A 21,986-nucleotide genomic window follows, 5' to 3' on the forward strand; every position below is an offset into this window, starting at 1 on the left:
GTTTACCTCAGGGAAGAGAGGGGATTTGATAGAGGTGTTCAAAATCATGACCGATCTAGTCAGAGTGGAGAGAGAGGAACTGTCGAACAAAGATCCCTCCCACCCGGCTTACTCACTCTTCCATCTTCTTCCATCAGGCAGGAGATGCAAAAGTCTGAGAACACACACAAACAGACTGAAAAACAGCTTCTTCCCCACTGTTTCCAGACTCCTTAACGACTCTCTTATGGACTGACCTCATTAACACTACACCCCTGTATGCTTCACCTGATGCCGGTGCTTCTGTCGTTACATTGTGTACCTTGTGTTGACCTATTATGGGCGGAATTCTCTGCAGGGGGCCGGATTCGTGAAAGCCGTCGTGAACTCGGCCGAGGTTCACGACGGCCTCGGAGCCCGCTCCCCGCACCTAATTTACCCCCAGCCGGGGGGCTAGGAGTGGGCCTCCGTCTTTCTCGGCAGCAACCTCGTCACACCGAGAATGTGAAGTCATTCGCGCATGTGCGGGTTGCCGGTTCCAATCCGCGCATGCGCGGATGACTTCATCGCGCAGACGGCACGAACCCGCTCATGCGCGGTGCCGTCTTTCTCCACCGCCGCCCGGCAAGTGGAGGGGAAAGAGTGCATCCGTTTTGGACGCTGGCCCGACGATCGGTGGGCACCGATCGCGGGCCTGTCCCCTCCCGAGCACAGTCGCGGTGCTCCCGTCCAAATCGGGCCCCTAGATGCCCCAAACAGGCATCTGGCGCCCGTTTCACAAATGCAGCGACCAGGTGTGGTTGCTGCCGTGGTGAAACAGGCGTGAAGGGCCGGCTGCTCGACCCATCGGGCTCGGAGAATCGCCGTTCGCCGTGAAAACCGGCGAGCGCCGATTTTTCCGAGCCGGGGGGGAATTGCTGGGGGCGCAAAAAATGTCGGGAGGCCCTCCCACGATTCTCCCATGCCACGTGGGGAGCGGAGAATTCCGCCCTATTTGTTTTCTTTTATTTCCTTTTCTTTTCATGTACTTAATGATCTGTTGAGCTGCTCGCAGAAAAAAACTTTTCACTGTACGTTGGTACACGTAACAATAAAGAAAATCAATCAATCAAGGCTCGAGAAGCAGGGGACACAGCTTTAAAATGATTGGTCAAAGGATCAAACACATTGTGAGGACAAACCTTTGCATTCAGCCATTGGTCAGGGTCTGGAATGTATGGGGTGGGGGGGAGGGGGGGGCGGGGGGGAAGGGCAGATTCAATCATGGCTTTCAAAAGCAAATTGGATAAATATTGTAAAGCTACTGGAAAGGGGTGGGGAAGTGAGCCTAGCTAAATTGCTCCTACAGACAGCCGGCATGGATTTGATGGGCTAAATGGCCTCTTCCTTCTGTGCTACTGCCATTCTATGATTCTGTGTGAAACGGTACGATCTCCACACCAACGTGTGCCGCCTCGCTGTGCCCTGGCTGATATCCAGCACTTAAGCTCAAGCAGCACGGTGCCATCTCACAGCGCCAGCGACCCAGGTTAGATTCCGGCCTTGGGTCACTGTCTGTGCGGAGTTTGCACTTTCTCCCCTTGCCTGCGTGGGGTTTCCTCCGGGTGCTCTGGTTTCCTCCCACAGTCCAAAGATGAGCAAGTTAGGTGGATTGACCATGCTAAATTGCACTTTGGTGTCCATAGGTTAGATGGGGTAACGGGGATAGAGCAGGGGAGTGGGTCAAAGTAGGGTGCTCTTTTAGAGGGTCTGTGCAAACTTGACGGGCCAAATAGCCTCCTTCTGCATTGTAGGGATTCTGTGATTTACTCACATGCACCAGTTGTTCCTGAGTGTCGTACTCTTTGTTGCATCCTTCCCAGTGACACACTGTCTCATAAACCACCTCCGGCTCCTGCTTGCAATCGTCTTTATCCAAATCGTCCTTCACCTCTGTCAGCCCTGCCAGTCGATCCTGAGCAATTGTATAAATAAGGAGGAATTTGAGACATTGTATGAAATGTAACAGTCCTTGCAACAACGTTGCGTTTTTCTCACCTGCTAACACTTTGATGGGTATAAAATCTTTGAATTAATCTCGAGAACAGTCATTTAGTCTCCGTGCAAACGAAACCAAATTAAGAGACAAATTAGTTAACTCCTTTCACTCACTTTTTCTTAGACCATGATATTTTTCTGCTCTCTTTTTAAAATATATTTTGCTTCAGATCTCCTCTGCATGGGAGAGGGTAGGCTTCCTGGTAGACAAAGTTCTGACCCTCCCCAACGAACAACCAATAAGAGGCGCACATGGGTGGCCAAAAAAGGTTACATCAAGTTCAGACCCTATTCCTCATCCGAATAGTGCCTCAACTCAGAACCGTATCTGCTTCTCCTGTTCTTCACCTGGCCCCTGTTTTCCCACTGCTCCTGACCCCAGCCAAGAACAGAAATTCCCATTCCTCGTCAAGATTTCAGGTCGGAGCAATTTGACTTAAATTCAGAAGAGAAACAGTCAAGGTTTTAAGATAATCCCATTGTCCCAACTAATCCCGAAATACTGCAAATGACAGCACTCAGGTTTGGCAGACTTGGCTTAATTCCTTGTTCTGCTTTAGCCCAGAACCATCCCACCTTGACTTTGGCATGATTCAAGGGGATGGCTTGAAGCCCGAAAGAATAACGATGGTGGGACCCACGGTATACAAGGGCAATGGAAATTATGAGCAGGAGGCGGCCATTTGGCCCCTCCAATTTACTATACCCGTCAATAAAGCCGTGGCTAATCCGATTGAGGCCTTAAGTCCACTTTCCTGCCTGCCACCCCTTCTGGCCCCAATGCCCATAAGCCATCATCCCCATGTCGGTCAGAAATCTGTCTAACTCGCACAGTAGGGTCACCACAGCCCAGGCTACTGCAATCATGTTTCAATGACCGAATTAGGACACTAACTATCTTCCAATTCAGAGGAACCAAAAGCCTCCAAATGAAGCCAAAAGCCAGATGAGCACACAAGCAATTTGTTTGTGCTAATGAGTGCATATTAACGATAAGATATTAATTCCTTGCAGATGCCAATTGTGTGTTTTTTTAAAAATTGTCTCATTAGTGTCTGCCCACGTCACAGCTGGAGATGCTTTTAGGTCAGGCGCTTGCCGCTGTTGATGCGGTCTAAACTTAAAACTCGTGAGATGTGGCTCCTGCCCCGAACGTGCTGACTGCAGCATGTTTATCTTTCTCTGATATGCTATCTTCATCAATTTTCCTGGCCCCAGATGATTATAAACATAGCCGTCCCCATGCATCATGCCAAAGTCTGACTGGAGCTGCTTCTGAACTGAAGCAGAACAAAGAATTAGTCAAAGCCCGTGCTGTCCCAGTGACAGCAAGGTATTGTATATTTCATTAAAATGTAGTGCGGGGACACTTCTTGTACTTTAGAGTTACAATAAAAAATGGTTTAAAAGGAAAGGAGATAAATTGATCGCGCTGCTAATCCTCACACATCAGGACAGAAAGAAGACGAGGAACTAAAGGCTTCACTGTGTCAAATCTTAGTGTCTTTGGCCAGGGACAGAGAGATTGCAGTGCGGTACTTTATAACACGGAGGTAATAACCTATTAGTAACTCTCCATTACACAGCGGGCAACTCCTGGAGTTGCACCGAGGAAAGATCCTGGGACTTTGCCCGACATTGTCGCAAATGCCATTACCATTCATCGTTTCTCACGCCAGAGCCTCTGCAACCACGATAAGCTGCAAAACATCCCAAAGCTAGAACCTGAGTTAACGAGCCTCTCCAGCTAAACTGCTCCATTAAAGCCAAATAAAGAGTCCGGAGCCTGTTCATATACAGTATTGCTTGCATGTAGCAAACAAGAAACATTTTACTTTTTGAATGGAATTTTCCTTGAATGTGAGTAACGTTGATTATTAATTTTTTTTTTGCAGTTACAATAAATGACATTCTAACATTTTAAATCCAGACAATTTTTGACTTTCATTTCAGTAGCAGTGTGGCGAACGGTGCTTTTCAATAGTTTGCATTGTGAGAAGATAATTTTCCAGATATTGAGCAGACAAAATTGTTAACAATGCATTGATTCTTTGCTCAGGATATAGGCAGAGATAGAGGTAGAACTGATGGAATCCATGGTGGAGGAGGGAATATGATGGGAACATCAACAGCTGTATAATGTGGAAAAGGGTGAGTGAGCGTTTATCTAAACAGAGGGTGCTGTACGTTTGTTGGGGTGTTTATCCTCCAAATCTCTTGAGTCTGCACTTACTCAATATTAGTTTGTTCTTGTGAGACTTTAATCTTTCAGGCAATAGGTGACACAAGTGATGTAATTGACTCAATGGCTCCACTCGCTTGTCGCCTTTTTGTTCTAAGTTCTAAATTGCTCCTAAAGTTAACATTGATATATCAAATTTACCACTGATGTGCCTTTGAAAGTATGTCAGACAATGAAGATGAAAAATGGTACATTTTTGAAGGTAAGGTAAAGGTAAAGTCGCCAGAGTCCCAGATGACCATAGGCTGCTTTCCCCTTTTGAGGGGGAGAGCTGACTGATGGTGGTTTCTATAGTGTAGCGGTTACATTACTAGACTAGAGCTGGTATGCTAATCCAGTGAATGCAAATTCAAAATCCCACATCGACAGTTTGAGAATTTGGGTTTGAATTCAGTTTCAATGATCTGGAAATAAAAAGTTGGTCTCGGTAAATGTGAGCAGGAAGATGTTGTTGTAAAAACACAACTGGTCCACAGCCACTGCTCTCAGCCAAACTGGCCAACGATAAGATGTTGGTCCCAAGTCAATGTGGTTGATGCTTTGACAAAGAGTCATCGGACGGAAACGATAGCTCTTTTCTCTCTGTACAGATGCTGCCAGACCTGCTGAGATTTTCCAACATTTTCTGTTTCGTGGTTGACTCTTGATTGCCCTCTCAAATAGTCTCCCAATGTTTCCTCCAGGGATGACCAGGGTGAGGAACAAATTGATGGCCATGCCAGTGGCACGTAAATTCCAGGAGTTGGCAAAGCATCTTACCCGTTACCTTCATCTTCCCTTCGACATCAATGTACCGATCATATGCTAAGATTTGTGACAATGGGCGGAATCCTCCCCCCCCCCCCCCCCTCCCGGGAGGGAGAATCGCCGGGGCGCCAAGCGAGTCCTCCCACCCTCCCCAAACCGGCGCGGCGAGATTCACGGCTGGCCGCTGGGAGAATCGCGGCTCGCCGTTTGTAACGGGCGAGCGGCGATTCTCCGGCCCGGGTGGGCTGAGCGGCCTGCCCAACACGACAGGTTTCTGCCAGCGCCTTCCACACCTGGTCGGTGCTGGCGGGAACAGCACAGGAACGCTGAGGGGGGGGGGGGGGGGGGGGGAGAGAGAGGGGCGGCCTGTGGGAGGAGGAGGGGGGAACGGTGCCCACTGATCGGCGGGCCGGCATCTCTGAAGGAGGATCACCTTTCCTCCGCCGCCCTGCTAGATCTATCCGACATCTTCTTGCGGTGCGGCCGCGGGGAGGACGGATACTGCGCATGCACGGGTTGGTGCCGGCCAACCTGTGCATGCGCGGGTGACGTCATTTACACGGTGCTGCTTTTACGTGGCGCCAAGGCCCGGCGCGCGTAAATGATGCGGCGCCGCTCCTAGCCCCCCCCCCCCCCCCCCCCCCCCCCCCCCCCAGGGTGGAAGAATAGGGGGCTGGGAGCGGCCTACAACGCCGGAGTGAAACACTCCGGTTTTCACTCCGGCGTCAGGACTTAGACTCCCGATGGGAGAATTGCGCCCAATAATCTGGGTTCTCTATTTGAAGATACAGATTGTTCTCTACTCAATGGAGTTTAGAAGGATGAGGGGGATCTCAATGAAACTTACAGAGTACTAACAGGCCTAGATAGAGTGGACATGGAGATTATGTTTCCACTTGTAGGAAAAACTACAACCAGATGGCACCATCTCAGACTAAAGGGACGATCCTTTAAAACAGAGATGAGGAGGAATTTCTTGAACAAGAGGATGGTGAATCAGTGGAACTCTGTTCCGTAGAAGGCTGCGGAGGCCAAATTATTGAGGGTGTTTAAGACAGAGGTAGATAGGTTCTTAATTAATAAGGGGATCAGGGGTTATGGGGAGAAGGAAGGAGAATGGGGATGAGACACATCAGCCATAATCAGACTTGATGGGTTAAATGGCTTATTTCTGCTCCTATATCTTATGGTCTTATGAACTAGTTCTTATCTTAAATGTTAAGAGACATTGGAAAAGGCACAGAAAACGTCACAAGAAAAATACCAGATATACATATCAGGAAAGGTTGGGGCACTTTTCTCTCAAAAATAAGAACTCTGAGGAGTGATCCCAGATCTTTAAGATTATGATGAGTAGCCTTAGAGTGTATACTTACACTTGTGGTGGAGCCCAGCACTAGCGGTCATAAATCATAGAATTTAGAGTGCAGAAGGAGGCCATTTGGTCCATCGAGTCTGCACCGGCCCTTGGAATCCCACCATATCCCTGTAACCCGATCACCAGATCTCACCTTTTTTTTGGCACGAAGGGGCAATTTAGCATGGCCAATCCACCTAACCTGCACATCTTTGGACTGTGGGAGGAAGCCGGAGCACCCAGAGCAAACCCATGCAGACACGCGTAGGACGTGCAAACTCCACACAGTCACCCAGGACTGGAATTGAACCTGGGACCCTGGAGCTGTAAATCAGCAGTGCTAACCACTGTGCCACCGTGTTGCCCATAAATATAAGTAGTCACTAATAAATCCAATAGATAAGTCAGAAGAACCTCCTTTCCTCAATGAGTGGTTAGAATGTGGAACTCGCTTCCACATGGAATAGAATAGATGCATTTAAAGAGAATCTAGCTGAGTACATGGAGAGGAAAGGAATAGGATGATGTGTTGATAGAAATAGATAATCTAATGTGGGAGGAGGCCCCATGGAGGAGCATAAAGACCAGGACATTGCAGTGGACCAAATGATCTGTTTACTTGTTGTGTGCTCAATGTAAGTCGGCGACTCTCAAGATCTTTGTTAAGGTTTCACTTACACCTGTTCTTATTTGCTCACCTCGGTGGTTGGAGAGACTGTTCGAGGTCCCTCCACTTCAGTTTTAACCTTGGTGCGTTTGTTGATCATTGGATTGACAGTGCTGCTTACAGCGGACTCACCAATCAGCTTACTCTACAGAATAAAAAACAAGCTTTGGTAAAAAAATATAGACCTAAAAGTAAGCATGCAGATTCAGCAGACAATAAAGAAGTCAAATGGTATGTTGGCCTTCATAGCGGGAGGATTCGATTAAAGGAGTAGGGATGTCTTGCTGCAATTATACTGGGCCTTGTTGTGACCACACCTGGAGTGTGCAGTTTTGATCTCTTGATCTGAGGAAAGATGCTCTTTTTCGAGAAGGAGTGCAGCAAAGGTTTACCAGACTGATTGCTGGGATGGTGGGGCTAATATACGAGTAGAGATTGAGTTGGTTAGGATTATATTTGCTGGAGTTTAGAAGAATGAGGGGAGGATCGCATAGAAATTTATAAAATTCTAACGGGACTAGACAGAGTAGATGCAGGAAGGATGTTCCCGATGTTGGGTGTGTCCAGAATCAGGGGTCACAGTCTGAGGATACGGGGTAGACAATTTAGGACAGAGATGAGGAGAAATGTTTTCACCCAGAGTAGTAAGCCTGTGGAATCTGACACCACAGAAAGCATTTGAGGCCAAAACTAAGGAGTTAGACATGGCTCTTGGGGCTAAAGGGATCAAAGGGCATGGGGACAGCAGGCGCAGGTTATTGGGTTGGATAATCAGCCATTGTCATAATGAATGGCGAAGCAGGCTTAAAGGGCTGAATGGCCCATTCCTGCTCCTATTTCCTATGTTTCTATGTGACAGTGCAAATATATAAACTCATCTGGTGCATCAAGGCTAATATTTTTGTTTTGATGTCAATGGCACATTTTCCAAACTAAATTTTTTTTTAGCATTATCCGTTTCTTTGTAAAGAACTGATGGGTTCGGAATGAAAATGGGTCTTTATTGATGGTGGTGCAGATGAGTTGATGGGGGGGTGCAGGGGATGAAGAGCAGTGAATAACATACTCATTAAATTAAGAGGTGTTAAGGGGTGGAAATACTGCAGTGTAAGGCACAAAGTAGGTTAAAAGTAGAAAATATCGAACATTCAACTCCATAAAGCTTTACACTCTCCATAAAGCTTTGGACACCAATCCTTGCTCTATCATTGTTACATTTCCACTTCCCGTACCGGCCAACCTCATGGTCTCTTTGAGTGATGTTAACTTAGTGTCAATTAGAACCAAAATCGTGCAGCATTTTTCCTATTCACTGGAAACTGTGCGAGGCCGTCAGGTGAGAGAGAACATGTTTTATCAGTTCGCACCAGAGTTCAGCTCCCCTGAGGTAAGAGTGCAATTTGCTAAACCATTCCCTCACTCTTACACTCCAGCTGCTCAAAGTTTACTTTATAGTACCTCAGACAATCCAGTCCTTACCTGGGAAGCTTCAGATGAGGCATTGTTGGCTTGGCTAGGTGGCAGGACTGCAGAGGTACTGGACATGTGCTGCCGGGGAACGAATGTTGGCGACGGTTGGATAAGGGGCGGAGTGTGGCCAAATGCAGAGTTCAGGCTGCGTTGCTGGTTCAGTAACTGCTGATGCATCTGGAAGGTCACTGGGTTGATGGGATGAGGAAAGCTGAATGCAGGGCTGAGACCAACGAAAAAAGATTCAGAATTTTTTAAAAAACAAACTCTGGAACATGCAGTGCTATGCACGCTGCAGGCAACCATCAATAAGTCTGTTCTTGTTTTGTAGTAATTCTAAGAGGATAGATCACCTCTCCTTTGCTTCGAGTTGATCTTAAAATATTTTTAAACATCAAACAGACTTAATCAGCAATTTCAATGAAATCTGCTGTGGTTGGCCAACTAAATAATTTTTTTCCCAAAAAACGATTTTACGAAATCAGGAAAAGTTTCCTGACCTGGGTTGTTCGCACCGAAGCACATTCTTCTGAAAAAGGTGTACAGATGAGAGGTATTAACTCTTTTTAAGTCAATAAATCTTTGTAGACCACTCCTCCCGAGCATCCAAGGTTGCACTGCCAGCTGGCAGGGGCAATGCAAGGGTGACAGGTTGGCACTGCCAAGGCGCTAAGCTGACACCTCTTGTGCACTCGATCGGGCCAGGAGTGCCCTCTGTGGAAAGGGGGGGGGGGGGTGCTGGGGGATCGTTTCGGGGGCCTCAAGGATTGGGACGCCATAGTTCGCTACACTAGGGAGTTCCAGCGAGCAGAGCTCCCCAGTGTACAAAACAGAGCTGTGCGCGGCCTCGGCTCCGCATTCCCCGTTCAGGCCCCTTATACAATGCAATGTTGAATAGCCATGTGTTTCTCGGCACTGTGAGCGCGCCGGGAAACACGCAGCTAAACGCACCCGCTAGGGGACTTTGGTCCCTTTTGGGAGAAATTACAGGCAGCTGTCAAATTAATTGAATGGTGAAAGTGCTTGGATCAAACTCCACTTCCTTTCATTTGAACAAGGACATAAGCAGACTGATAAATAGATGGGCCTCTTTTAATACAGCACAGGCAGGAATAGAAACATTCATGCATAATTTTGTCTATCACATCGTAACACTGTGTTATGGTAAGCAGGACAGACTTAACAGCAAAATGCTGATCTTCAGCAGCTCAATGATCTGAATCTCTGGCCATCTCTCATAACTCTATCACACACCTGAACTTAATGTACACCCAAGAAAATTCAGTGCCATTTGGAAAGCACTGCCATGTGAACTTATGACCCTTGCTAATCAGCACTTGTTAGTCGGCCAGCCAATACTCCGGCTTTAATTAGAGGAGGAATTGCTGAGAGATATGTCTGACTGGGATGCAGACACCATGACAATCACTCACCAGCGCTGGAAGGCCATGCACAAATTACCCAGAGCTGAACCATCCAGCCTCAAATCCAGCCTCAATTGCAATTGGTCAGGAGGCGAAGCCGGGCCCAACTGGGTAAGCTGAATGACTGCGGAATGCCGAATGCCTCACCTGATTGCACCAGCTGACAGATGCCCGTATGAGCCACTGGCGGCTGAGCTGCTTCGGGAGTTGTTGATGTAGGCCACCAGAGAGTTGGGGGACGTCCTGATCATTGTCTGCAGATCAATGCTGGCGTCGGACAGCGGGGAGATGGACAGGGCCCGCTTCCGGCTCATTCTTGCAGCTGGACGAGGGCTCGAGAACCTGGAGACTGAGAGAAAGGGAAAGTGGACAACTTCAGTCACAAATTTTGCTCCCGCCAAGCATTCTGCTCATTGGCCGTAACGGAAAACAAGCTTGTTTCATAAATCAGAACTTAATTTTCTCCAGTGCAATTTAAAGCCTTGGGACACAGCAATTGCTCCAGTTCTGCCAACCGCTCTGTTTTCCATCTCACAGAGATTGAGCTTAAAAGAAATGAAACCGTTTAATTTAAGTGCGATGAAACCTCATAAACACCTCTCTGCCTTCTTAATCTTCAGTGGAGTGTACATTATACTCGAGTCATTTTATTTTTGCTCTTTCATTTCGAGTTATAATGCACTGCATCACTGCGATCTGAGTGCATTCTAAAGACGAATGCAAGTGAGAAGTCACAGCCCAACGTGCCATTTTCTGAGCATCTAACTGTACATCTCTGTGACTGATTCAATTAAACTAACAGAGTTCTGCTCAGCAGACCCCCATTGTTAAGGTTGTCAACGCTGGCTTGACCTATTCCTGGAGATGTGGTCATGTGACATTTGATCACATGGTATTCCATCATCATAATAATAATAATCTTTATTAGTGTCACAAAGAGACTTACATTAACACTGCAATGAAGTTACTGTGAAAATCCCCTCGTCGCCACACTTCGGCGCCAGTTTGGGTACGCTGAGGGAGAATTCAGAATGTCCAATTCACCTAATAAGCACGTCTTTCGGAACTTGTGGGAGGAAACCAGAGCACCCGGAGGAAACCCACGCAGACACGGGGAGAGCGTGCAGACTCCGCATAGATAGTGCCCTAAGCCGGGAATCGAACCCGGGTCCCTGCTGCTGCGAGGCAACAGTGCTAACCACTGTGCTACCATGTTATTCCACTCAGATGATGATTATGCACACAACATTTGATCACATTGAAAATGTTATCATATGTACTTCTACTATTTTGTCTTCTAGCAAGATGGGCAAAGGTTTTGGAGGTTTAAGGATAACTAATGGTTAAGTAAAATCAATATTTGTGATGTTTCCGCCATATCAACGGCCACCAGGAACACCAAGTATATTCCACTGATCCAATACAAACATAATTGATATAAATAACTCCTAATTAAAGGTTCTGTGCTCCTTTCTGACATTATGCAATACACAGCAAGTTATAAAATTAAGAAATCAAAACCAATTCAGCATTGCCTAATGCTGAAACCCAGCTTCAGGGGGATGAACACAGTCCTTGGAGAAAAGCATCAAACTCGTCTGACTCCTGGAATAAAACACATTTTACAACGACTCACATCACAGGCTAACATGGGCTGTCTCTGTCCAGATTATTTCTCTATTCCTCCCTCCTACAGTTTGTTTTTTTTCTCTCTCTCTCTCTCTCTGTCTCTCACTTTCTATCCTTTTCCTTGCCTTCCACCATTCCCCAGTTTGTGTTTATTTCTCTCCTCCAGTTTTTGTACCTCCTTCTCTCTCTTTCCCTCCCTCTGTCAGGTTATGTTTCTCTCTCTCTCTCTCTCTGGCCCAGTTTTCACTGTCCTCACAGACGACATTGAAATGAAATGAAACGAAAATCGCTTATTGTCACGAGTAGGCTTCAATGAAGTTACTGTGAAAAGCCCCTAGTCGCCACATTCCGGCGCCTGTTCGAGGAGGCTGTTACGGGAATTGAGCCGTGTTGCTGGCCTGCTTGGTTCAATTCCCGTAACAGCCTCCCCGAACAAGCGCCGGAATGTGGCGACTAGGGGCTTTTCACAGTAACTTCATTTGAAGCCTACTCGTGACAATAAGCGATTTTCATTAGGAGAATTTTTGTGGCAGCACGGTAGCATTGTGGTAGCACAACGGCTTCACAGCTCCAGGGTCCCAGGTTCGATTCCTGCTTGGGTCACTGTCTGTACGGAGTCTGCACATCCTCCCCGTGTGTGCGTGGGTTTCCTCCGGGTGCTCCGGTTTCCTCCCACAGTCCAAAGATGTGCAGGTTAGGTGGATTGGCCATGATAAATTGCCCTTAGTGTCCAAAATTGTCCTTAGTGTTGGGTGGGGTTACTGGGTTATGGGGATAGGGTGGAGGTGTTGACCTTGGGTAGGGTGCTCTTTCCAAAAGTCGGTGCAGACTCGATGGGCCGAATGGCCTCCTTCTGCACTGTAAATTATATGAACACCAGAGATGAAAGTTCACTTTATTCTGACGGCCCCGCTACCTATAGTAACCCATTAGTAAATGTGCAGTTTTTGACATTACTCAGCATCTTTGAAAGCAATGGGCAAGATTTTACCTCACTAAAGACTCATTCACTTTCACAGTTAAAATCGACCTAATATTTCTCAAAATAAAAATACACAGGTGAACTGGCTTGTAACATATCTAGAAGCTGAAATAAGTACAACATCAATTTTTTGTCAGGCATGGAAGTCTGAACATTTAATGATACCTAAAGAAATATTTTCCAGAAATTCATCATACATCCTCTTTAAACACTTTTGGAAGTCTGTGCAGTTCAGTGACAGTGGTTGTTCCTGCCTCTTTCTGATACGTGGGTATCAGAGAGTTCTCAGCTGGTAACAGAAAGTTCACAGCTCGTCCCTGAGCTTGTTCTTGAGTATAATACCTCACTGACCTACCAGATACAGCAGGAGTTTTAACTCGGGTGTAAACCTGTTGGAACTCTGCTTTTTCATTGTTTATGTCCCTGAAACATTTAAAGGAACACTGTGAGAAAAGCACTTGGCAAACATTTTATTTGCTTGGCTTGTTAGAAATGCCACGTGCTAACCCTACCACATCAAATTCTTAAACAAATGGCATGATGCATCCCCTCGCCTTTCAATAACTGCACTCTGCCCTTACAAACAAACTATTGTAATGATTGGCCAAACATTTTCAAGATGGTTAATGCTCATTTATTTCAAAGCATAAACAGAACCCATTCACCCATTCCTTTTGAAAGAGCTATCCAATTAGACCCGCTCCTGGCTCTTTCCCCTTCGCCCTGCAACTTCTTTCCCTTCCCAAGGACATATCTTTTGAAAGTCACTGCTGAATGTGTTTCCATCACCCTTTCAGGCAGAGCATCCTGATCGTACTGCCTGACATAAAAAATTCTCCTCATCTTCCTCCTGGCCCTTTGGCTAACGAATAGAAAATGCCGCTTCAGTACTGAGCGCTGAAGCAGGGCTGCTCCATTACAATGTGCTGAAATAACAGTGATTGTGGGAACAATTAAATTAACGCTGTTTCTAAGTTAAAAGAAAGCGCGTAAACGAGTAGAAGGAAAACGCAGAAAGCTTTACCATTGCCTGAATTTGTATTCCCACAATCCCCTGCTTTCTGCGGGCTCAGAGATGCAAGTTAGATTTGGCAGTCATATTTATCTCTGTTATCCCCTCACCTCAGGGGACCTGTGTTTATTAATGTGCCACTTCCCATGATAAATTACTAAATAGAAAGAAAAGCCTTGTACTCATTTCTCCCCCCATTTCCCGTGATTTATGTCTATGATGACTGCTCAGACATTGGCCCCCATTAATTTGCAGGCATCGGTGTGACGTCCACGACCAGCTCGAGTTTATTGGTGTGTCTGCTGGTCGGCTGAACAAATGTAAACCTAATCTGTAGAGCTCTGTTGGAGAATGTCATATTTAGTAGACTGGTCTGGGACCTTTCCAATACATAACGAGTCACAGGCATTTCATTTCTGTCTCTTCTAATTTGGGTCTTTTGGGGCCTCTGAAAGTCTCAAGCCATTATGCTGCATGGACTTTAAATACTGCATCTATTCAGGGAGGCGGACAAGGAGCTGTAGTTTACAAGGGATTAAACGGAAGGCTGCGAGAGCTGGAATTCCAACATGTGGAGGAAAATGCTGGAAATCCGCAGCGAATCAGTCCGAGAGGAGGTTATAACATCTTGGGTGGGACACCAATACTGTCAGCACTCATAAACCTGTTTAACCATTTACTGATTTTGCCCAGTATTGATGGCAAAGTGGTCATGTGGCACAGTGGGTAGCGTCCCCGCCTCTAAGCTTCAGGTTCGAGTCCCACTCCAGGACTTGGTGTGTTCATAATGTGACCAAACAGGTTGATTATCGACCTGGAAATTCTCCCGATTGGTCTATGGCGAGTGGCAAAATTAGGGGATTCCTCTGGTCAGCCATGCTTGATACGGAGTGATGTCCACCGAGCAAGAACCTCTCGTTGCCGGCGGGTGACCAGGTCCCTGAAACAGCTGCAGGAATGGACAAAAGAATGTACTTTGTCTGCTAGACATGGGAAGCTTCTATGTCCAAGTCAAGTTTGAACGTATAGGATGCGCAGGATAGAAGAAAATAATGGTGGTGGGTGAGTGATAATCAGCAGTGTTTGCAAGGTGCTTCTAATTCTTCTAAATACTGCCCTAGAAATTCTTCTAGGGCAGTATTTAGGGCCCTGTTTCGATGTTGAATGAACTGAAAAGGCTGGCCGAGGCGTGCCTGAAATGGGGCCTCGAGCCTCATTGAAATAGTCAGTGTGAACTGCTGCTAACTGGCCTGTCTCCACAAGCAGTTTGGCCTTGAACAGGACTGGAGTGCACTTCGGGCTTCTTGCCTCTCTGGGAGCAGCATGAGACTAAATCTCAGGACACAAGGACAGTAGTGGTCGATGTGTGTGCAAACGAGGCTGCCCGCAGTGCAAAGGAGGCAGGAGGTGCAGCTGTCAAAGAAAAAGTGCAGGCCCCAAAAGATTACACAGAGACGCTGGACTTCAGTCAGTATGTGATGGAAAGAGTTGGGCTCCATACTTATTGAATTTGGTGTTATTTCCATTGCTACCTGAACCCTATCACCACGATGCATGTGGTAGTTTGGAGGAATAAGGACACACAGAAAGGAAATAAAGCAGGAAAGCAGATCTACCCATTGTTAATTGCAAGAGGTGGGAGAGGAAAAAGTAGCCAATGTTGGTCTGGGGGGGATGGGAGGGGGCAGTGAAATTTAAGCCCATGGCATACGCCACTGTTCAGGTGCACTCCCGTTACTACCTCTGATGGTTGTGTGTTTCCATTCCCAGCCTTGAGAATTTTGGATTCCAGCTGTTGTGCCCCAATCATCTCTTAAGCTCTGCTCAAAGCAAGATGGAGTACAATTAGTCTGAACCGTCCTGGTCTCCATGGCTTACAGAGATTCAGTGATACTCGGCACTGTCTCATCCATGACTAGAATGGGAGGCGGGGGCAACGCAACCATGAGGCAAGAAGGTGGCTGAATCCAATGGATTGGGACAAAGCGAGAGAGTGTCTTGGGTCGCCGTCGGATGAAAGCCTTTGTTCACTGCTCTCGGCTGCAAGACTCAGCAGAACCAGAATTCAGAGACTATCAAAATAATAAGAGGAGGGTACTCTTGTCCCTGTGCTTACAAGTCATTCACCCAGTGATTCTTGACTGGGTGGGAGGAAGCAGGGGTGGCTCAGTGAACACACTGGACCCACGCCTTATTTGATTTAGATCACATCTAATCCCATGATGCAGGATTTGGAATTAGGATTCCGCCCAGCTCCTGCAGTTGGCACAGCTGATAACGGGGCCCTCTGGATATGCTTAATGAGCCCATGATGCAGATGCTAACATCTGCACGGTCTCGGCTAGGTACGCTTGAGTTGCCGGCAGCATCTTTTTGCGTCTCTCAACCTTCTCTGCATTATGACCAAAAAACCTTATATTCTGCTCTGTGCCTCTACTCTCCCAATGCTTCAGCTCAAGTTCAATTGCATTCGTTGCGGTTTCCCTTCTTTGTTATTATATTAATTTTTGAGGGAGGTGGAAGCAGGGGGATGGGGGGAAGGAGAGAGAGCAAATGGATGGGGGCGAGCACAAGCCTTTCTCTGTTTATGTTCACTGCGATTTATCCTCATGGAAGTTCTGCATTGCCTTGTATGCTCTGGGGCACCGAAAGCATTTCACGCAGATTGGCTTCAGACAAGTTGGATTGCAAATAGGAAAAGAATTTGCCGTGTTGACAGAGAAACTTTGGAAGTCACTCAAAAAGCAGTCAGAGTGTAGTGAGAGGCCAAAACACACACATGTGCAAATGCCATGGTAAACTGAAAAATCAAGGCACGTGTTTATCTACACCATCGACTGTCGCCTGCACTTTTCGACTTCAGAGAATGGAAGCTAGAAAATAATTTGCTGCCTTCATCATTTTCTAAATTTCCGCTGAGGGGGGGTCTGCTGAATTAATTTTGAATTAAAATTAAATACTCCAGGATCAGGGATGCACTCGTAAAATACTTAACACATTGAACTAATTACGTGTTTCCAAACACCCAGGGTTCTCGAATCTAAGGGTGTGAGGTCAAACATCATAAGATTGCAACAAGGGCAGAACCAATGTTGAAAAAATAAACTGGGTGAGACAGAGCGCTCGTCGCTTGATCTGGTTCTGTCACAGGTGGCGAGGTGATCAAATGTCAAGGCTCCAGTTCAGCACTGTTCACGTGTGATGTATAATCCCACACTTTTAAATAAATTAATAGGATATAAAGAGAGAGGCAGGGAAGGAATGTGGAATGGATCCATGAACACATTTATACGGTGATAATATATTCAAATACTTCATAAACCATAAGTGCAATTTAAAATGCATCCTGGGATTCGCTATCTGGGATCTTTTAGCTGTTTTTAATTATTCTGGCTTTATGTCAATGCTGGTTTCTGCTGTAAAATAGTTTTTAGGCTGCTACTACCTCCACTATGTATATGCTCACTTGCGTGTGTATTGTTGTTTAAGTGTCACAACACTCGCACGAGAGGATCAGGGCCTGCTGCACTATTGGGGGATGATCTGCAATTCACCAGCAGAATCAACAGGTCCAAATACACATGACAGATGAAGTCGTACAAGGCTCCACTCACAATGGGAACATGTATCGGAGAATCGTGAACGGAAGCTATTGGAAGTGAATCGCGTCACTCCAGAAAGTTTTAGTTATTAAGAAAACCGGGAGAGCAGAAAATCAGAGGCATTAACCTCTGAACCCAGTTCTTAAAGCCCTGCGCTCAGGAGTGGGGCTTAGCAAAGTTTACTATTGCCTCAGTTCAGCGAGGGCAATGGCTTTCAAGCTGCCGTGAGTGGTGCCAAGCACAGTCCAGTAAAGCAATCAGACCTCTGCTGTCACTTTAGGCCCTGCATGATGCCCTGTAACTCCGCTCACTGGGCCACTGCCCTGTCCAATTCTCTGCAATGGACACTTTGGGCTGCAAGTCGTATTGATGAAGTGAAAAGTAGTCAATGCTGGGAATGGGAAATGAAAACAACAATGTTAAATTTTTGGCATGTGGCCTGTCAGGATTTGAAGCAAAAAGGAGGAATTGTCATTATGGATGTGTTCTGCTGAAGGACGTCGGGCAGCACGGTAGCATAGGTGGATAGCACTGTGGCTTCACAGCGCCAGGGTCCCAGGTTCGATTCCCGGCTGAGTCACTGTCTGCGTGGAGTCTGCACATTCTCCCTGTGTCTGCGTGGGTTTCCTCTGGTTTCTTCCCACAGTCCAAAGACATGCAGGTTAGGTGGATTGGCCATGATAAATTGCCCTTAGTGACCAAAAAGGTTAGGAGGGGTTACTGGGTTACGGGGATAGGGTGGAAGTGAGGGCTTAAGTGGGTTGGTGGAGACTCGATGGGCCGAATGGCCTCCTTCTGCACTGTATGTTCTATATTCTACATATGGAACGCTTTTTTCGACTTTCTGATGCTAATGGAGTTGCTGCACCTTTTTGAGCCAGTTAATTTTGTGCTCTTTACATCGAGCATTAAGTTTTCTTGTTTGAGACATGTAATATAGATCCACAACATTGATCAATGCAGACTAACACCATACACTCAACAGCACAAAATAGACTCACAGTCTTGGCTCACAACGCAGACCTAAACTGCATACTCATAATATTTACCCAGAGTACAGACTCACAATGTAGGCCCACAGTACATAACTATTCTTCAGTCTCACAAGAGAGACTACTGGGTATAAATTTGTCATTAGCGGTAGTGCAAAATGAGCATTACTGGGTTGTTCACCTGTTATTTGCAGCCTCTGATATTTTGTTCAACTGCAGTCAATAGAATTAACCATCAGCTGCTGTGTATAATAGGCAGTTATTCATGAAGGCCCGGCCTTGCCCCTCACCTGAGGTGTGGTGATCCTCGGGTTAAACATATGTTCCATAGATAATGGGGAGCCAATGGATGTGGTATATCTGGATTTCCAGAAAGCCTTTGACAAGGTGCCACACAAAAGGTTGCTGCATAAGATAAAGATGCATGGCATTAAGGGTAAAGTAGTAGCATGGATAGAGGATTGGTTAATTAATAGAAAGCAAAGAGTGGGGATTAATGGGTGTTTGTCTGGTTGGCAATCAGTAGCTAGTGGTGTCCCTCAGGGATCAGTGTTGGGCCCACAATTGTTCACAATTTACATAGATGATTTGGAGTTGGGGACCAAGTGCAATGTGTCCAAGTTTGCAGATGACACTAAGATGAGTGGTAAAGCAAAAATTGCAGAGGGTACCGGAAGTCTGCAGGAGGATTTGGATAGGTTAAGTGAATGGGCTAGGGTCTGGCAGATGGAATACAATGTTGACAAATATGAGGTAATCCATTTTGATTGGAATAACAGTAAAAGGGATTATTATTTAAATGATAAAATATTAAAAAATGCTGCTGTGCAGAGAGACCTGGGTGTGCTCATGCATGAGTCGCAAAAGGTTGGTTTACAGGTGCAACATGTGATTAAGAAGGCAAATGGAATTTTTTCCTTCATTTGCTAGAGGGATGGAGTTTAAGACTAGGGGGGTTATGCTGCAATTGTATAAAGGGTTAGTGAGGCCACACCTGGAGTATTGTGTTCAGTTTTGGTCTCCTTACCTGAGAAAGGATGTACAGGAAGGTGTGCAGAGGAGATTCACTAGGTTAATCCCAGAGCTGAAGGGGCTGGATTACGAGGAGAGGTTGAATAGACTGGGACTGTACTCGTTGGAATTTAGAAGGATGAGGGGGGGGGATCTTATAGAATCATAAAATTATGAAGGGAATAGATAGGATAGATGCAGGCAGGTTGTTTCCACTGGCGGGTGAAAGCAGAACTAGGGGGCATAGCCTCAAAATAAGGGGAAGTAGATTTAGGACTGAGTTTAGGAGGAACTTCTTCACCCAAAGGGTTGTGAATCTATGGAATTCCTTGCCCAGTGAAGCAGTTGAGGCTCCTTCATTAAATGTTTTTAAGATAAAGATAGATCGTTTTTTGAAGAATAAAGGGATTAAGGGTTATGGTGTTCGGGCCGGAAAGTGGAGCTGAGTCCACAAAAGATCAGCCATGATCTCATTGAATGGCGGAGCAGGCTCGAGGGGCCAGATGGCCTACTCCTGCTCCTAGTTCTCATGTAACATACAGTGCAGAAGGAGGCCATTCAGCCCATCAAGTCTGCACCGATCCACATAAGCCCTGACTTCCACCCTATCCCCATAACCCAATAACCACTACTAAACCTTTTGGTCACTAAGGGCAATTTTATCATGGCCAATCCACCTAACCTGCACGTCTTTGGACTGTGGGAGGAAACCGGAGCACCCGGAGGAAACCCGCGCAGACACTGGGAGAACGTGCAGACTCCGCACAGACAGTGACCCAGCGGGGAATCGAACCTGGGACCCTGGGGCTGTGAAGCCCCAGTGCTATCCACTTGTGCTACCATGCTGCCACCAGTCAGCTCTCCCCCTCAAAGGGGAAAGCAGCCTATGATCATCTGGGACTTTGGCAACTTTACCGTTTTACCTTATAATAGGCGAGCAGTCCTATAATGGCCATTTTGCACCATCGAACAAAACAGATTTCTACCCCCAAGAGTTTAACGAACTCAAATGGAGTAATCTTAAATGAAGTGAAACAAAACACAAGATGAAACAATGTATGTTTTGAGTAATCAAGCCAACTTCAGCCTTCTGCTTTTGTTTGTTTAAACACAGATCTGTGTAGCTATCACAGCTCTTTTGGTTCAGGTCATGTTCCAGTGTTGTGGACACATTCAGATTCAGGTTTACTTACCTTTATAAATAGAATTGGCTTATTAAATCTGGGGAAAGATTTCATAAGCATTTTTGGTGCCAGAAATTTACTTCATTGACACACTACTTGTTTTAAAAGAGTTTGATGAGAGTCAACCAATCATTAAGTTTGCTGGGATATTTGCTGACGCTCTCTGAAGTCACTGATGTGTTGCTTGACCTTAAGATCCCAATACGGTGCCTGTTTTTCAAAGGAAAAAATGCCATTGACTCATTTAGAACAATACATTTGGTCTGTTCGAAATCCTGACATGAAGGCTTTGAAAAATCAGCCAGTTGCTTGTGAAATGCAAAGAGATTCTGCAGGTGCTCATTTGCTTTGTACTTCCTGTGTCCTGTTCCCACTCTTCCCAGGGGCTGCCTGATCTCCCTTTACAGCCAGCTGACAACCCATGGCTTGGATCCGTACGCCTGAGCTTCACGTGGATTCTTCGCTGAACCACCGTACCGCGATAGGCATCATGCTAATTCGGAAACGGTATGCCGCACCCATTGCGTGGTTTTGCACATGTTCAAAGTCCATTGAGGATAATTTGCCTTGGGCAGACAAGGCAGCACAGCACTAAACTCCCCACTTCTGCAGTTCATAAAGGGTGAAGAACGACGAATCTGGAGCAATTGGAATGGGCTGATTGAAAAAATACTCAACACCCACTCGTTGTTTGTGCTTCCTGACAAGACCAAAAGGAAGAGACGGACGATCCAACAAACTGAGATGAGGTTACGTCTGATCAGACTAATGCCTGGAAAAAAAAACACTGATACAATCCAGATGCCTCGAAAACAAAACGAGCACATTAAAGAGGCAAGCACTTTTGTTTTTGGAATACATTAGTGCTTGGAAACCATCTGAAAGGAGAGGTCAGATTTACAGCAGAAACCCTCCCCCAGCAAGAGGGTCAGGCAAGAACCTGAAAGCTCTGATCTGTGTATGTGTGAAGGAAGGAAGGTGGTTTCCAAACGATGAAAGTTAAACCCACACTATGAATAAGTGAAGATTATGCATTGAATGCACAGAACTTGCACACTTTAAATGCACCTCTCCACCATCCTGTGCATTACATTTCATGACAGCTATAATGATAATCTTTATTGTCACAAGTAGGCTTTCATTAACACTGCAATGAAGTCACTGTGAAAAGCCCCTAGTCACCACATTCAGGCGCCTGTTCGGGTACACTGAGGGAGAATTCAGAATGTTCAATTCACCTTAAAAAACATGTATTTTAGGAACTTGAGGGAGGAAACCGGAGCACCCGGAGGAAACTCACACAGACACGGGGAGAACGTGCAGACTCCGCACAGACAGTGACCCAAGCCGGGGATCGAACTTGGGACCCTGGCACTGTGAAGCAACAGTGCTAACTGCTGTGTTATCGTGCCGCCCTGCGACCATGCCACCCTAAAATTATCATTGGAGAAAGCGGGTGAGATACCCTCAATCACGACACAGGAGAGAAGATAGATGATTCAAAGGCTGATTCAGCAACCGAGAAGTGTGCTCATCACATGTGGCCTGAGTGAGCCTTATCTTATATACTGTTTCCTGGGGGCGGAGCCAGAGGCGGAGTCCCTCAGGGTTCCAAGACCGGTCTTAAAGGGCCAATGCATTAAAGGTAAGG

At 46.3% G+C, this 21,986-nt stretch overlaps 1 protein-coding gene across 6 annotated transcripts in view; it reads right to left on the minus strand.

The window, feature by feature from the left end:
* The window catches only part of gli2a (GLI family zinc finger 2a), a 488,975-nt gene that overhangs the window by 58,113 nt on the left and 408,876 nt on the right, over positions 1 to 21,986 (minus strand). For all 6 annotated transcript variants that reach the window (XM_038790037.1, XM_038790038.1, XM_038790039.1 and 3 more), the window contains 4 exons: positions 10,071 to 10,272; positions 8,509 to 8,722; positions 7,061 to 7,174; positions 1,793 to 1,933 (listed from right to left, as the gene is read on the minus strand). In XM_038790037.1, coding sequence (XP_038645965.1) covers positions 1,793 to 1,933; positions 7,061 to 7,174; positions 8,509 to 8,722; positions 10,071 to 10,272 — 671 coding nt within the window. The remainder of the gene's footprint in view (positions 1 to 1,792; positions 1,934 to 7,060; positions 7,175 to 8,508; positions 8,723 to 10,070; positions 10,273 to 21,986) is intronic.

The sequence above is a fragment of the Scyliorhinus canicula genome, chromosome 2 (genome assembly GCF_902713615.1).
Source record: "Scyliorhinus canicula chromosome 2, sScyCan1.1, whole genome shotgun sequence".
Lineage (NCBI taxonomy): Eukaryota > Metazoa > Chordata > Chondrichthyes > Carcharhiniformes > Scyliorhinidae > Scyliorhinus > Scyliorhinus canicula.